Source organism: Dendropsophus ebraccatus, chromosome 9 (genome assembly GCF_027789765.1).
Source record: "Dendropsophus ebraccatus isolate aDenEbr1 chromosome 9, aDenEbr1.pat, whole genome shotgun sequence".
In the NCBI taxonomy this organism is placed as follows: Eukaryota; Metazoa; Chordata; class Amphibia; order Anura; family Hylidae; genus Dendropsophus; species Dendropsophus ebraccatus.
In genome coordinates this window covers 121,744,583-121,762,140 of record NC_091462.1, presented here as the reverse complement: position 1 = coordinate 121,762,140, position 17,558 = coordinate 121,744,583, and the positions used below count along the sequence as shown (strand labels likewise).

The 17,558-nt window shown below is 50.0% G+C and overlaps 1 protein-coding gene and 1 long non-coding RNA gene across 2 annotated transcripts in view; one reads left to right on the top strand and one right to left on the bottom strand.

Moving 5' to 3' along the window:
• ARMC5 (armadillo repeat containing 5) overlaps positions 1-4,121 on the bottom strand; it is a 44,409-nt gene extending 40,288 nt beyond the window's left edge. The window contains exon 1 of the mRNA XM_069984788.1: positions 3,808-4,121. Coding sequence (XP_069840889.1) covers positions 3,808-4,083 — 276 coding nt within the window. The 5' untranslated portion in view covers positions 4,084-4,121. The remainder of the gene's footprint in view (positions 1-3,807) is intronic.
• LOC138801708 (uncharacterized) lies at positions 3,835-15,691 on the top strand. The gene is made up of 3 exons (XR_011364647.1): positions 3,835-3,919; positions 14,522-14,616; positions 15,518-15,691. It is a non-coding gene; the product is annotated as an uncharacterized lncRNA (long non-coding RNA).
• Positions 15,692-17,558: the final 1,867 nt, after the last annotated feature.

The window sequence follows — 17,558 nt, the reverse complement described above, 5'->3', positions numbered from 1 at the left end:
GCTGATTTGATCCTTTGTGCATCTGTAAAGATCATTGCTGTTGGCCGCACAACTGTGTATTCCTGCCCTGCTGATTAGCAATGGTTTGCAGCCCCATATCTGGCCGTGTTACTGGAGCCGTATTAAAGGGGTAGTGCGCTGTAAAGCAGTTATTCACTAAATAACACACATGTAATGCTTTACACTGCACTAGCCCTTCAATGTTACCATAGATAAGTATGGTGGCTGAAGGGGGGGCCCCAAGGGACTCCAGTCCGACACTGGGTATATTAGGCCATAATATACACTGGGGCTCCCCATCTCATTGTGGATGAAACCGCTCTGCACCTGCACCATCTGTTACTGCAGCCAAGTATGGTTTTCTGTAATAAATACCTTATTTTTCTATAATTCTGTGTGGTGGTTGTGGTGGCCTTCTGCCACTATTATCCAAAGCAACCGGTTACATATCCCCGCCCCCCCCCCCCCCCCCATATCACCTGACTGTCTGTATAAGGATATCCCCGCCCACCCCCCCATATCACCTGACTGTCTGTATAAGGAGGATATCCCCCCCCCCCATATCACCTGACTGTCTGTATAAGGCAGATATCCCCCCCCCCATATCACCTGACTGTCTGTATAAGGAGGATATCCCCGCCCACCCCCCCATATCACCTGACTGTCTGTATAAGGAGGATATCCCCGCCCCCCCCCCCCATATCACCTGACTGTCTGTATAAGGCAGATATCCCCCCCCCCATATCACCTGACTGTCTGTATAAGGAGGATATCCCCGCCCCCCCCCTCCATATCACCTGACTGTGTCTGTCTGTATAAGGAGGATATCCCAGCCCCCCCCCCTCCATATCACCTGACTGTCTGTATAAGGAGGATATCCCCGCCCCCCTCCATATCACCTGACTGTATAAGGAGGATATCCCCGCCCCCCTCCATATCACCTGACTGTATAAGGAGGATATCCCCGCCTCCCCTTCCATATCACCTGACTGTATAAGGATATCCCCGCCTCCCCTTCCATATCACCTGACTGACTGTACAAGGAGGATATCCCCGCCCCCCCCCCCATATCACCTGACTGTCTGTATAAGGCAGATATCCCCCCCCATATCACCTGACTGTCTGTATAAGGAGGATATCCCAGCCCCCCCCCCCCCCATATCACCTGACTGTCTGTATAATGCGGATATCCCTGCCCCCCCTCCATATCACCTGACTGTGTCTGTCTGTATAAGGAGAATATCCCCCCCCCATATCACCTGACTGACTGTACAAGGAGGATATCCCCGACCCCACATCACCTGACTGACTGTATAGGGAGGATATCCCCCCCCCATCATCACCTGACTGACTGTACAAGGAGGATATCCCCGCCCCCCAAATCACCTGACTGACTGTATAGGGAGGATATCTCCCCCCCATCACCTGACTGACTGTACAAGGAGGATATCCCCCCCCCCATATCACCTGACTGTGTGTCTGTATAAGGAGGATATCCCCGCCCCCCCTCCATATCACCTGACTGACTGTACAAGGAGGATATCCCCGCCCCCAATCCCCTGACTGTGTCTGTCTGTACAAGGAGGATATCCCCGCCCCTATCACCTGACTGTACAAGGACATCCCCGCCCCCCCCATCACCTGACTGTATAAGGAGGATATCCCCGCCCCCCCCTCCATATCACCTGACTGACTGTACAAGGAGGATATCCCTGCCCCCCCACATCACCTGACTGACTGTACAAGGAGGATATCCCTGCCCCCCCACATCACCTGACTGACTGTATAAGGAGGACATCCCCGCCCCCCCATCACCTGACTGTATAAGGAGGATATCCCCGCCTCCCCTTCCATATCACCTGACTGACTGTACAAGGAGGATATCCCCGCCCCCCCCCATATCACCTGACTGTCTGTATAAGGCAGATATCCCCCCCCATATCACCTGACTGTCTGTATAAGGAGGATATCCCAGCCCCCCCCCCCATATCACCTGACTGTCTGTATAATGCGGATATCCCTGCCCCCCCTCCATATCACCTGACTGTGTCTGTCTGTATAAGGAGGATATCCCCGCCCCCCCCCCTCCATATCACCTGACTGTGTCTGTCTGTATAAGGAGGATATCCCCGCCCCCCCTCCATATCACCTGACTGTGTCTGTCTGTATAAGGAGGATATCCCCCCCCCATATCACCTGACTGACTGTACAAGGAGGATATCCCCGCCCCCCACATCACCTGACTGACTGTATAGGGAGGATATCCCCCCCCCATCATCACCTGACTGACTGTACAAGGAGGATATCCCCGCCCCCCAAATCACCTGACTGACTGTATAGGGAGGATATCTCCCCCCCATCACCTGACTGACTGTACAAGGAGGATATCCCCCCCCCCCATATCACCTGACTGTGTGTCTGTATAAGGAGGATATCCCCGCCCCCCCTCCATATCACCTGACTGACTGTACAAGGAGGATATCCCCGCCCCCAATCACCTGACTGTGTCTGTCTGTACAAGGAGGATATCCCCGCCCCTATCACCTGACTGTACAAGGACATCCCCGCCCCCCCCATCACCTGACTGTATAAGGAGGATATCCCCGCCCCCCCTCCATATCACCTGACTGACTGTACAAGGAGGATATCCCTGCCCCCCCACATCACCTGACTGACTGTATAAGGAGGACATCCCCGCCCCCCCATCACCTGACTGTATAAGGAGGATATCCCCGCCCCCCCTCCATATCACCTGACTGACTGTACAAGGAGGATATCCCCGCCCCCCCATCACCTGACTGTATAAGGAGGATATCCCCGCCCCCCTCCATATCACCTGACTGACTGTACAAGGAGGATATCCCCGCCCCCCCATCACCTGACTAACTGTACAAGGAGGATATCCCCCCCCACATCACCTGACTGTGTCTGTCTGTACAAGGAGGATATCCCTGCCCCCCATCACCTGACTGACTGTATAAGGAGGATATCCCCGCCCCCCCTCCATATCACCTGTCTGTATAAGGAGGATATCCCCGCCCCCCACATCACCTGACTGACTGTATAAGGAGGATATCCCCGCCCCCCCCTCCATATCACCTGACTAACTGTACAAGGAGGATATCCCCCCCCACATCACCTGACTGTACAAGGAGGATATCCCCCCCCACATCACCTGACTGTATAAGGAGGATATCCCCGCCCCCCCCCCCCCCCACATCACCTGACTGACTGTATAGGGAGGATATCGCCCCCATCACCTGACTGTACAAAGAGGACATCCCCGACCCCCATCACCTGACTGTGTCTGTCTGTACAAGGAGGATATCCCCGCCCCCTATCACCTGACTGTACAAGGACATCCCCGCCCCCCCATCACCTGACTGTATAAGGAGGATATCCCCGCCCCCCCTCCATATCACCTGACTGACTGTACAAGGAGGATATCCCCCCCCACATCACCTGACTGACTGTATAGGGAGGATATCCCCCCCCATCACCCGACTGAATGTACAAGGAGGATATCCCCCCCCACATCACCTGACTGACTGTATAAGGAGGATATCCCCCCCAACATCACCTGACTGTATAAGAATGAGAATATCCCCCCACACACATCACGTGACTGATTGTATAATGAGGATATCCCCGCCCCTCCCCCCAACCACCTGACTGACTGTCTGTCTGTATAAGGAGGATATCCTCTTCCCGCATCACCTGACTGACTGTAGGAGATCCCGCCCCCATCACATGACCGTCTGACGCGCGCACTTGAACCAATGACCGTCAGCAGTGGGCGTGTCTTACCTGGGCGCGGCTCCCCGCCTCTGTGCAACTATTGGCCAGCAGACTAAGCGCAAGCTCCAGGTTCCGTCGTGAGGTTCCAAACACCGCAGCCCGCTCGGGGTCCGTGAACAGGGTGAGAAGAAGAGCGAGGCCGCCCCGCTTTCGGAAGAGCCCCGCACCCCCAGCACGGGAGACATGTCGGCTCCGCAGCTCACTGAGCGCCCTCCCCAGATGCGCCGGATCCTTCACCGCAGCCGACAGCCGAGATAGACAGGAAGAAAGCGACGGGCCAGACATCAGTGCAGACGCCGGAAGCGAGCCAAGGGAAAGGAAAGCGCATGCGCGACTCAGCCAGCACCACCGCCAAGCATGCCGGAACTTGTGGTTTTTGTAAAGCGGAAGCACGGCATTTAGAATTACGTAGATCACGTATGATTGGACGTTCGGCTCTTGGGCGTGTTCTTTTTAGGGTAGATTCTAGACGTATTCTGCGTTATAGCTACCCCTGACGTCACCTTCACTGTTGGTTTTATGTGTTCGAGAGAGTCAGGTCAAGACGTAGTGCTCCCAGCGGTCATGTTTAGTATGACAAGCCATTCACCTCCAGTAAGAGAAGCTCTATGTACTCCTAGTGGTGATATGAGGTATGACAAGCCGTTCACCTCCAGTAAGAGAAGCTCTCTGTACTCCTAGTGGTGATATGAGGTATAACAAGCCATTCACCTCCAGTAAGAGGAGCTCTATGTACTCCTAGTGGTGATATGAGGTATGACAAGCCATTCACCTCCAGTAAGAGGAGCTCTATGTACTCCTAGTGGTGAGGTCAGGTATGACAAGCCATTCACCACCAGTAAGAGGAGCTCTATGTACTCCTAGTGGTAATATGAGGTATGACAAGCCATTCACCTCCAGTAAGAGGAGCTCTATGTACTCCTAGTGGTGAGAAGAGGTATGACAAGCCATTCACCACCAGGAAGAGGAGCTCTATGTACTCCTAGTGGTGAGGTCAGGTATGACAAGCCATTCACCTACAGTAAGAGGAGCTCTATGTACTCCTAGTGGTGATATGAGGTATGACAAGCCATTCACCACCAGTAAGAGAAGCTCTATGTACTCCTAGTGGTGAGGTCAGGTATGACAAGCCATTCACCACCAGTAAGAGAAGCTCTATGTACTTCTAGTGGTGAGGTCAGGTATGACAAGCCATTCACCTCCAGTAAGAGGAGCTCTATGTACTCCTAGTGGTGATATGAGGTATGACAAGCCATTCACCACCAGTAAGAGGAGCTCTATGTACTCCTAGTGGTAATATGAGGTATGACAAGCCATTCACCTCCAGTAAGAGGAGCTCTATGTACTCCTAGTGGTGAGAAGAGGTATGACAAGCCATTCACCACCAGGAAGAGGAGCTCTATGTACTCCTAGTGGTGAGGTCAGGTATGACAAGCCATTCACCACCAGTAAGAGGAGCTCTCTGTACTCCTAGTGGTGATATGAGGTATGACAAGCCATTCACCTCCAGTAAGAGGAGCTCTATGTACTCCTAGTGGTGATATGTGGTATGACAAGCCATTCACCTCCAGTAAGAGGAGCTCTATGTACTCCTAGTGGTGAGATGAGGTATGACAAGCCATTCACCTCCAGTAAGAGGAGCTCTATGTACTCCTAGTGGTGATATGTGGTATGACAAGCCATTCACCTCCAGTAAGAGGAGCTCTATGTACTCCTAGTGGTGAGATGAGGTATGACAAGCCATTCACCTCCAGTAAGAGGAGCTCTCTGTACTCCTAGTGGTGAGGTCAGGTATGACAAGCCATTCACCACCAGTAAGAGAAGCTCTATGTACTCCTAGTGGTGAGGTCAGGTATGACAAGCCATTCACCTCCAGTAAGAGGAGCTCTATGTACTCCTAGTGGTGATATGAGGTATGACAAGCCATTCACCACCAGTAAGAGAAGCTCTATGTACTCCTAGTGGTGATATGAGGTATGACAAGCCATTCACCACCAGTAAGAGGAGCTCTATGTACTCCTAGTGGTGAGAAGAGGTATGACAAGCCATTCACCTCCAGTAAGAGAATCTCTGTACTCCTAGTGGTGATATGAGGTATGACAAGCCATTCACCTCCAGTAAGAGAAGCTCTATGTACTCCTAGTGGTGAGATGAGGTATGACAAGCCATTCACCTCCAGTAAGAGGAGCTCTATGTACTCCTAGTGGTGAGGTCAGGTATGACAAGCCATTCACCTCCAGTAAGAGGAGCTCTATGTACTCCTAGTGGTGAGGTCAAGTAAGACAAGCCATTCACCACCAGTAAGAGGAGCTCTATGTACTCCTAGTGGTGATATGAGGTATGACAAGCCATTCACCTCCAGTAAGAGGAGCTCTATGTACTCCTAGTGGTGAGGTCAGGTATGACAAGCCATTCACCTCCAGTAAGAGGAGCTCTATGTACTCCTAGTGGTGATATGAGGTATGACAAGCCATTCACCACCAGTAAGAGAAGCTCTATGTACTCCTAGTGGTGAGAAGAGGTATGACAAGCCATTCACCTCCAGTAAGAGGAGCTCTATGTACTCCTAGTGGTGAGGTCAGGTATGACAAGCCATTCACCTCCAGTAAGAGGAGCTCTATGTACTCCTAGTGGTAAGAAGAGGTATGACAAGCCCTTCACCTCCAGTAAGAGGAGCTCTATGTACTCCTAGTGGTGAGATGAGGTATAACAAGCCATTCACCTCCAGTAAGAGGAGCTCTATGTACTCCTAGTGGTGAGATGAGGTATGACAAGCCATTCACCTCCAGTAAGAGGAGCTCTATGTACTCCTAGTGGTGATATGTGGTATGACAAGCCATTCACCTCCAGTAAGAGGAGCTCTATGTACTCCTAGTGGTGAGATGAGGTATGACAAGCCATTCACCACCAGTAAGAGGAGCTCTCTGTACTCCTAGTGGTGATATGAGGTATGACAAGCCCTTCACCTCCAGTAAGAGGAGCTCTATGTACTCCTAGTGGTGAGATGAGGTATGACAAGCCATTCACCTCCAGTAAGAGAAGCTCTCTGTACTCCTAGTGGTGAGAAGAGGTATGACAAGCCATTCACCTCCAGTAAGAGGAGCTCTATGTACTCCTAGTGGTGAGGTCAGGTATGACAAGCCATTCACCTCCAGTAAGAGGAGCTCTCTGTACTCCTAGTGGTGAGATGAGGTATGACAAGCCATTCACCTCCAGTAAGAGAAGCTCTCTGTACTCCTAGTGGTGATATGAGGTATGACAAGCCATTCACCTCCAGTAAGAGGAGCTCTCTGTACTCCTAGTGGTGAGGTCAGGTATGACAAGCCATTCACCTCCAGTAAGAGGAGCTCTCTGTACTCCTAGTGGTGAGAAGAGGTATGACAAGCCATTCACCTCCAGTAAGAGGAGCTCTATGTACTCCTAGTGGTGAGGTCAGGTATGACAAGCCATTCACCTCCAGTAAGAGGAGCTCTCTGTACTCCTAGTGGTGAGATGAGGTATGACAAGCCATTCACCTCCAGTAAGAGGAGCTCTATGTACTCCTAGTGGTGATATGAGGTATGACAAGCCATTCACCTCCAGTAAGAGGAGCTCTATGTACTCCTAGTGGTGATATGAGGTATGACAAGCCATTCACCTCCAGTAAGAGGAGCTCTCTGTACTCCTAGTGGTGAGGTCAGGTATGACAAGCCATTCACCTCCAGTAAGAGGAGCTCTATGTACTCCTAGTGGTGAGAAGAGGTATGACAAGCCATTCACCTCCAGTAAGAGGAGCTCTATGTACTCCTAGTGGTGATATGAGGTATGACAAGCCATTCACCTCCAGTAAGAGGAGCTCTCTGTACTCCTAGTGGTGAGGTCAGGTATGACAAGCCATTCACCTCCAGTAAGAGGAGCTCTATGTACTCCTAGTGGTGAGGTCAGGTATGACAAGCCATTCACCACCAGTAAGAGAAGCTCTCTGTACTCCTAGTGGTGAGGTCAGGTATGACAAGCCATTCACCACCAGTAAGAGGAGCTCTATGTACTCCTAGTGGTGAGGTCAGGTATGACAAGCCATTCACCACCAGTAAGGCTCTATTCATACGTCCTGTTCCTGTCCTTAATTGCGGATCCGCAATAATATAGGACCAATGTATTTCAATGGACCTATACACACATCCGTGGTGTGTACAGGTCCGCAATCCGTTCCGCAATAAAAAAAGGACAGGCCCTAGTACGGACTGCGGACCCACCCAATACAACTCTATGGGGTCCGTAATTTTTGCTGATGTGCTCAGCAAACAATACGCATCCGCAAACAGGCGCCTGCAGACGCCATTCATATGCCGCTGTCACTTCAGAAGTGACAGCGGGCATTTAAATGGCAATGTTCGTTGGTGGTGAAGTGGGGGTGTAGATCGGCTCCCCCATGCAGGATTTTGGGGGGGCGATCTACACTACAGACAGCCCGAGTTCTCTTTTATCGGGTTGCCTGTATTGACTGATTGCAATAGGCTTCTGAAGGAAGCTTATAGCAATCAGTGCTAGAAATGAATAATCTTTGCAGTACCTAGTGCAGGGGTAGGGCACTACAACTCCCATTAAGCATGGACAGCCAAAGCTGTCTATGCATGATGGGAGTTGTAGTTTTTAATCAGCTGGAGAGCCAAGGTTCCCTACCCCTGCACTAGGTACTGCATTGTTCACTATGAGCAGTATTGCTCATAGAAGTAATGTATAAAACACAAACATATAAACACAAACCTACATGAAAATAAACTCTGTGAAAAAATATTTTTAAACACACCCCCTTTTCATAAAAGTCTCAAGTTTTTAATTAAAATTTTGTTATATAGTGTATATAAATATAATTTAAAGGGAACCTGTCAGCCCCCGTGCCTGGGCACAGCCCGGCCGACCCCTCGCTAGAGACCCCCGTGCACGAAGTCCCGCTACTGGACCCGCTCCCGTTGCCGAGATATCACCGTCTGAAGTCCAGCACGCGCGCATCAGAGATGAGTCCGACGCTCATAGAGAATGAATGGAGTCGTCATTCTCTTTGAGCATCAGACTCCTCTCTGATGCACGCGTGCTGGACTGCAGACGGTGATATCTCGGCAATGTAAGCGGGTCCAGGAGCGAGACTCTAGCGGAGTCGGCCCTGGTGCGCAGCAGGGAGAGACGCGACAGGTAGTCATCTGGGCAGCTTACCATCAGTTGTCTAGTCACCGATCTCTCCCTGTCAGCATACTTGGCAGGGGTGAGTGACAGGGAGAGATCGGTGACTAGACAACTGATGGTAAGCTGCCCAGATGACTACCTGTCGCGTCTCTCCCTGCTGCGCAACAGGGACGAGTCCCGCTCCTGGACCCGCTTCCATTGCCGAGATATCACTGTCTGAAGCCCAGCGCGCGCGCATCAGACCCACGGATATGACCCACGGATACAACGGCGCCGGCTCGGGGAAGACGGTGTTGTGGTCCGTTTTTTGAAACGCGGTCCGGTAACCGTGTAAGGCGCCGTTCTATCCACAGGTACCGGGCCAGGGCTGAAGCACTGGAGGTGGATGACACAGCACCATTGATTCTAATGGAGCTGCGACATAGAGGGGAGGGGATCGGCCCGCTTCCATTGCTTCAGCCCTGGCCCGGCTCTGTGGATAGAACGGCGCCTTACACGGGGTTAAAAAAGCTAATGTGTAGGTAGTCCAAAGCTGGAAAACATGGTCTTCTACCAGCTCATTATTCCAATCGTATGACCCGGACCAATGTTAAAGGACAACTCCCGCGGGACCCCAAAAAAAAAAAACCCACAGACACACACAGACACCATACTCACCATCTCTCCGGTGACGATCGCCACTCGATTCGCCCGCCGTCCGCCTCTCCGTCGCCGCCGTCCGCCATCCAGCGATGTCTCCGACTTCCGGGTCCAGGGGATGGAAAAGGCTGCCAGTGCGCTTGCGCACCGGCAGCCTTTTCATTGGCTGGAGCGCATCACATGGCTTCCAGCAAGCTCAGCCAATCAGGGCTGAGCAAGCTGGAAGCCATGTGATGCGCTCCAGCCAATGAAAAGGCTGCTGGTGCGCATGTGCACCAGCAGCCTTTTCATCCCCATTCACTTTGCATGAAGACGCCGAGGAGGAAGAAGACCCGGACCGCCCCTCGGCTCTGACCTCGTCGTCACCAGATGCCGCCCCGGAGAAGAGGACCGTGACGATCGTAATAGGTAATGTATACATTCTTTAACTTCCGGGGTGGGGGGTCGGGGGTCCGAAAGTGGGGGAAGGGGGCCAGGCAGGGTATTTAACCACATTACAAAGTTATATAACTTTGTAATGTGTGTTAAATGAGCAAAAAAAAATTTTTGTGGGAGTTGTCCTTTAACTTTAGGCAGGGCTATATGATAAGTCAAAAGTTGAATAAACCAACAGTTTTATTAACTTTCAGTTATACGGATCAGCAAAAAATACGGATGCAATACGGACTGAATTTGCGGATTGTATACTGACAATTTGCGGATTGGAAAAATATACTGACGTGTGAATAGACCCTTAGAGGAGCTCTCTGTACTCCTAGTGGTAAGAAGAGGTATAACAAGCCATTAACCACCAGTAAGAGGAGCTCTATGTACTCCTAGTGGTGATATGAGGTATGACAAGCCATTCACCTCCAGTAAGAGAAGCTCTCTGTACTCCTAGTGGTGAGGTCAGGTATGACAAGCCATTCACCTCCAGTAAGAGGAGCTCTGTACTCCTAGTGGTAAGAAGAGGTATAACAAGCCATTCACCTCCAGTAAGAGGAGCTCTATGTACTCCTAGTGGTGAGGTCAGGTATGACAAGCCATTCACCTCCAGTAAGAGGAGCTCTCTGTACTCCTAGTGGTGATATGAGGTATGACAAGCCATTCACCTCCAGTAAGAGGAGCTCTATGTACTCCTAGTGGTGATATGAGGTATGACAAGCCATTCACCTCCAGTAAGAGGAGCTCTATGTACTCCTAGTGGTGAGGTCAGGTATGACAAGCCATTCACCTCCAGTAAGAGGAGCTCTCTGTACTCCTAGTGGTGAGGTCAGGTATGACAAGCCATTCACCTCCAGTAAGAGGAGCTCTATGTACACCTAGTGGTGATATGAGGTATGACAAGCCATTCACCACCAGTAAGAGAAGCTCTATGTACTCCTATTGGTGAGGTCAGGTATGACAAGCCATTCACCTCCAGTAAGAGAAGCTCTATGTACTCCTAGTGGTGAGGTCAGGTATGACAAGCCATTCACCTCCAGTAAGAGAAGCTCTATGTACTCCTATTGGTGAGGTCAGGTATGACAAGCCATTCACCTCCAGTAAGAGGAGCTCTATGTACTCCTAGTGGTGAGGTCAGGTATGACAAGCCATTCACCTCCAGTAAGAGGAGCTCTATGTACTCCTAGTGGTGATATGAGGTATAACAAGCCATTCACCTCCAGTAAGAGGAGCTCTCTGTACTCCTAGTGGTGATATGAGGTATAACAAGCCATTCACCACCAGTAAGAGGATCTCTGTACTCCTAGTGGTGATATGAGGTATGACAAGCCCTTCACCTCCAGTAAGAGGAGCTCTATGTACTCCTAGTGGTGATATGAGGTATGACAAGCCATTCACCTCCAGTAAGAGGAGCTCTCTGTACTCCTAGTGGTGAGGTCAGGTATGACAAGCCATTCACCACCAGTAAGAGGAGCTCTATGTACTCCTAGTGGTGATATGAGGTATGACAAGCCATTCACCTCCAGTAAGAGGAGCTCTATGTACTCCTAGTGGTGAGGTCAGGTATGACAAGCCATTCACCTCCAGTAAGAGGAGCTCTCTGTACTCCTAGTGGTGAGAAGAGGTATGGCAAGCCATTCACCTCCAGTAAGAGGAGCTCTCTGTACTCCTAGTGGTGAGAAGAGGTATGACAAGCCCTTCACCTCCAGTAAGAGGAGCTCTATGTACTCCTAGTGGTGAGAAGAGGTATGACAAGCCCTTCACCTCCAGTAAGAGGAGCTCTATGTACTCCTAGTGGTGATATAAGGTATGACAAGCCATTCACCTCCAGTAAGAGGAGCTCTCTGTACTCCTAGTGGTGAGGTCAGGTATGACAAGTCTTCCTGTGTGGTGTGGAGTCCTCGGTGCTCATCGGACACCCCGCTGTATTCTAGGGCTTTCTTCTTCTTCCTTCCTTTCGCCATTCACTATAGGCTGGGGGTGGGGAGGTCTCTCTGTGCCACGTAATCTCTTGCCTCTTGCTTTTCTGGTTTGTAAATTCCTCGTACCATTTCTGTCTACTTCAGGTCTGAGACATTTTTTTTTTATTTATTATACACAGATTTACTGACAATATGTGAGGAGATGACCCCTGTACCAGGAGAGCCACCTCAAGGACAAATACAGAGGACACCTTCCTGTTATTAGTAGAATCTCCTCAGACATTCCTCTGGAGGCAGGTGACAACCTCCTCCCCAGTATCTTCTCTTCTATGTAGAGGCCGTGTTCTCTTCCAAGTAGTAAAAAGGAAAAAATTGGCAGCACTTCTAGGCCTCTGTTCACACTGCAGGTTGCACGCTGCTTGTGGCTTAAGTACAGACAAAAATACAAAAAGTGCAACAGCAACCCACAGGTGCATGAGCTAACGGTATATACCGTATATACTCCTCCCAATATCTACAGAGCAGGTGCATGGGCTTACCGTATATACTCCTCCCAGTGTACACACAATAAAAACCTGCTCTGTAGATATTGAAAAATGAGGATCTTAGCAAACTATTTGATCAAACTAGAGATCATTTGGATCCTTTCTGCCCAGTTGTAGGCTTGTTCAGCCCAGGAGAGGCCATTGCTAGTGTGAATATGCTAGAGTAGGGACCATGTCTCTGAGGACACCGTAACGTGGCGACATGGTACACTCTGTTTGATCAAATAGTTGGCTAAGATCCTCATTTTTCAATATCTACAGGGCAGGTTTTTATTGTGTGTACGCTGGGAGGAGTATATACAGCAAGATCTTACACCTGTGGGTTGCTGTTGGACTTTTTTTTTATTTTTGTCTCTTCCATGTAGAGGCCGTTTTTACTTCTACAGTGCTGGCCAAAAGTATTGGCACCTCGGCAATTCTGTCAGATAATAAATACTTTCTTACAGAAAATGATTGCAATCACAAATGCTTTGGTAATAATCTCTTCATTTAATTTGTCTTCAATGGAAAACCACAAAAAGAATTGTCAAAAAGCCAAATTGTAATTACCAGCAGCTGTTACTTACTTGTGCCACATAACAGGTGGTGGCAGTACCTAAATCACTCTTGCAGCCAGTTGAAATGGTTGACTTACCCTCTGTCTTGTGTCCTTGTGTGACCACATTGAGCATGGAGAAAAGAAAGGAGACCAAAGAACTGTCTGATGATACGAGAAGCCAAATTGTGAGGAAGCATGAGCAATCTCAAGGCTACAAGTCCATCTCCAAAGACCTGAATGTTCCTGTGTCCACCGTGCGCAGTGTCATCAAGAAGTGTAAAAAAAACACACAGGGCCGTCAGCCCACTGGGCCCCCTCTATCTTAAAGTTTCCCCTCCCAAAGAGAGGTCACCAATAGTTTTGTTTTACTAAGTGTAATTAAAATATAACTTTTAATAATATATGTAATAAATCAAATATGTGCTAGAATTAAAAACACAGTCGCTTGGTGGTGTGCTTGTATTTAAGGGTAAATGCCCCTTTATATCGGGGTATAGTAGTAATGATACTGCATCTAGTATATCTCTATATTTATGTAAGGTGGACAGCTGGTCAGGGAGTTGCAGGTTATAACAATCTCTCTCAAGCACACTATGAAAACTCAGCTAGTCTGAGGTGACTGTGGGGCCCGCGGGCCGCCTGGGGTCACTACCCAGTAGTGTGCATGCGAGTTCGATCAGACAGTACTGCAATATAGTCCCGTAAAAACAGACAGCTAGACCACCCAGAGAACTAGATGCTAGAATCACAGCCAAACACTACCAGCAGCTGCTATTTAAAATACTGACACACTCAGCCCCCGCGACTAGTTTCACCCTAACAGGGGCGTCATCAGTCACAGGGCAAGTGGCGGTGTGTCCTGGGAGAGCGTTCTTATTTATGTCCATTCTCTGTTACGTAGTATGGGGAGTTCCTGGCCTTCGGCCAATCACCATGGAACATCATACCTGTTACTTTGTCTCCTCTCTGTGACATAATTTGGTCATGTGATGTATACTAACCGGTGCATGCGCGAACCAGGACTCTGTCCGTTCTGGGGCACATGCGCAAGAACTTTATTATCCGAAACTAAGATACTTCATACTGCGCGTGCGCTAAGGCTGGAATACGAATCCACCCGTACTATGTCTGTCTGGGGCTGCGCGGCTACAATGGGTGGTATACTATATACAGAGGACATTGATCAAGGATGATATTTAAATCCATTATCCAAACTTGCTTTCTAAAGTTGTATATCGTTATTAAACAATAGATATCATGTATCATTGTCCGCCCGTGTCTCCGTTATGTATCTAATGAACACTCACTTACCAACACACATACCAACAAACAATTACAATCACATACACATTGCATATACACCTATATCCACATCCACTTACACTCACATAACATCACTAACTTACGCACTCAGACCCTTATACAAAAATAGACAAAAATCCATACATAAATACATATACCCAGATAAACTTGAAATTATATTTCTTCCACAGGTCCTCTCCAGAAGTCCCACCCACAACAGACCACACCGCACACCCACAGCCCAGGGACCGCCGCCGCCGGGCAGAAACCAGCACAGGCTGGCATGGTAAGTATCTTGTAATTTTATGACCGTGAACTATATTCCATCTAATAACATCACTATCTCTCCATACCGCATTGTTATATGCAGGTTAGCAGGATCTTCCTCAAATAAATACAGTAATTATTAAATTCTAAATAGACACAGCACGATCCCTAGCACACATTCAGAAATCCATAAGTTTAATAATATCAATCGAGCTTACAATTATCAGTGTGATCATTTAGCTAAAGAAATGCCGCAAACGAGAAGCCTTCATTAAATCCCAAAGGGCTCAGTGTGGATAGGCGATAAATCCATTTGGCCTCCTCACGTAATAATTTCTTATCGATATCTCTTTTGCGGTCTCCCAAACTAATATGGCATATACCCCAGAATCTCAGATGTTCCCAGGTGCCTGCATGTTCGCACCTAACATGACGTGCTACTGAGGTCTCTTGCCCTGTGCGAATAGCACTTATGTGTTTGGATATTCTCCTTCGAAATTCTTGCGATGTCTTCCCAATGTATAGTTTTCCACATTCACACCTTATACAGTAAATAATATTCCTCGTTCTGCAATTAATTTTTTGTCTAATTTGATACATTTTGCCATCCAGAGGGTTTGTGAATTCAGAAATGGAAGGAAGAAAGGGGCAAAAGGTGCAATTGAGACAGGGATATGACCCAGTTGTGGTTTGGGCACAGAAAAAGAAATAGAGGATAGGTGACTGTGCACCAACAAATCTCTAAGATTTGGTCCTCTCCGATATGTGATTTTTGGATACGGTCCAACCTCATCCAATGTCAAAAGTCTCCAATGTCTTCTCAAGATACGTTTAACAGCTTCTCCTTGTATGTCATATGTGCCGATACATCGTATCTGTCTCTGATCACTATCTGCTATTCTTTCATTACTACATAAAAGGGCATCACGATCACTCTCCAAGAAGTGTAAAGCCCATGGCACTGCGGCTAACCTCCCGAGATGTGGGCAATTCGGCTAACCTTCAGAGATGTGGGCACTGCGACTAACCTACCGAGATGTGGGCACTGTGGCTAACCTCCCAAGATGTGGGCACTGCGGCTAACCTCCCGAGATGTGGGCAATTCGGCTAACCTCCAGAGATGTAGGCACTGTGGCTAACCTCCCGAGATGTGGGCACTGCGGCTAACCTCCCGAGATGTGGGCACTGCGACTAACCTCCCGAGATGTGGGCACTGCGGCTAACCTCCCGAGATGTGGGCACTGCGGCTAACCTCCCGAGATGTGGGCACTGTGGCTAACCTCCCGAGAAGTGGGCACTGTTGCTAACCTCCCGAGATGTGGGCACTGTGGCTAACCTCCCGAGATGTGGGCACTGCGGCTAACCTCCCGAGATGTGGGCACTGTGGCTAACCTCCCGAGATGTGGGCACTGTGGCTAACCTCCCGAGATGTGGGCACTGCGGCTAACCTCCCGAGATGTGGGCAATTCGGCTAACCTTCAGAGATGTGGGCACTGCGACTAACCTACCGAGATGTGGGCACTGTGGCTAACCTCCCAAGATGTGGGCACTGCGGCTAACCTCCCGAGATGTGGGCAATTCGTCTAACCTCCAGAGATGTAGGCACTGTGGCTAACCTCCCGAGATGTGGGCACTGCGGCTAACCTCCCGAGATGTGGGCACTGCGACTAACCTCCCGAGATGTGGGCACTGCGGCTAACCTCCCGAGATGTGGGCACTGCGGCTAACCTCCCGAGATGTGGGCACTGTGGCTAACCTCCCGAGAAGTGGGCACTGTTGCTAACCTCCCGAGAAGTGGGCACTGTTGCTAACCTCCCGAGAAGTGGGCACTGTTGCTAACCTCCCGAGATGTGGGCACTGTGGCTAACCTCCCGAGAAGTGGGCACTGTTGCTAACCTCCCGAGAAGTGGGCACTGTTGCTAACCTCCCGAGAAGTGGGCACTGTTGCTAACCTCCCGAGAAGTGGGCACTGTTGCTAACCTCCCGAGATGTGGGCACTGTGGCTAACCTCCCGAGATGTGGGCACTGCGGCTAACCTCCCGAGATGTGGGCACTGCGACTAACCTCCCGAGATGTGGGCACTGTGGCTAACCTCCCAAGATGTGGGCACTGCGGCTAACCTCCCGAGATGTGGGCACTGTGGCTAACCTCCCGAGAAGTGGGCACTGTTGCTAACCTCCCGAGAAGTGGGAACTGTTGCTAACCTCCCGAGAAGTGGGCACTGTTGCTAACCTCCCGAGAAGTGGGCACTGTTGCTAACCTCCCGAGAAGTGGGCACTGTTGCTAACCTCCCGAGATGTGGGCACTGTTGCTAACCTCCCGAGATGTGGGCATTGTGGCTAACCTCCCAAGATGTGGGAACTGTGGCTAACCTCCCGAGAAGTGGGCACTGTTGCTAACCTCCCGAGAAGTGGGCACTGTTGCTAACCTCCCGAGATGTGGGCACTGTGGCTAACCTCCTGAGATGTGGGCACTGTGGCTAACCTCCCAAGATGTGGGAACTGTGGCTAACCTCCCGAGAAGTGGGCACTGTTGCTAACCTCCCGAGAAGTGGGCACTGTTGCTAACCTCCCGAGAAGTGGGCACTGTTGCTAACCTCCCGAGAAGTGGGCACTGTTGCTAACCTCCCGAGAAGTGGGCACTGTTGCTAACCTCCCGAGATGTGGGCACTGTTGCTAACCTCCCGAGATGTGGGCATTGTGGCTAACCTCCCAAGATGTGGGAACTGTGGCTAACCTCCTGGAGGTTCCCTGATGGTTTGGGGCGGCTTTGCTGCCTCTGGCACTGGACTGCGTGATCCTGTGCATGGCATTATGAAGTCTGAAGACTACAAACACATTTTGCAGCATAATGTAGGGCCCAGTGTGAGAAAGATGGGTCTCCCTCAGAGGTCAGGGGTCTCCCTTAGAGGTCATGGCTCTTCCAGCAGGACAATCACCCAAAACACACTTCAAAAAGCCC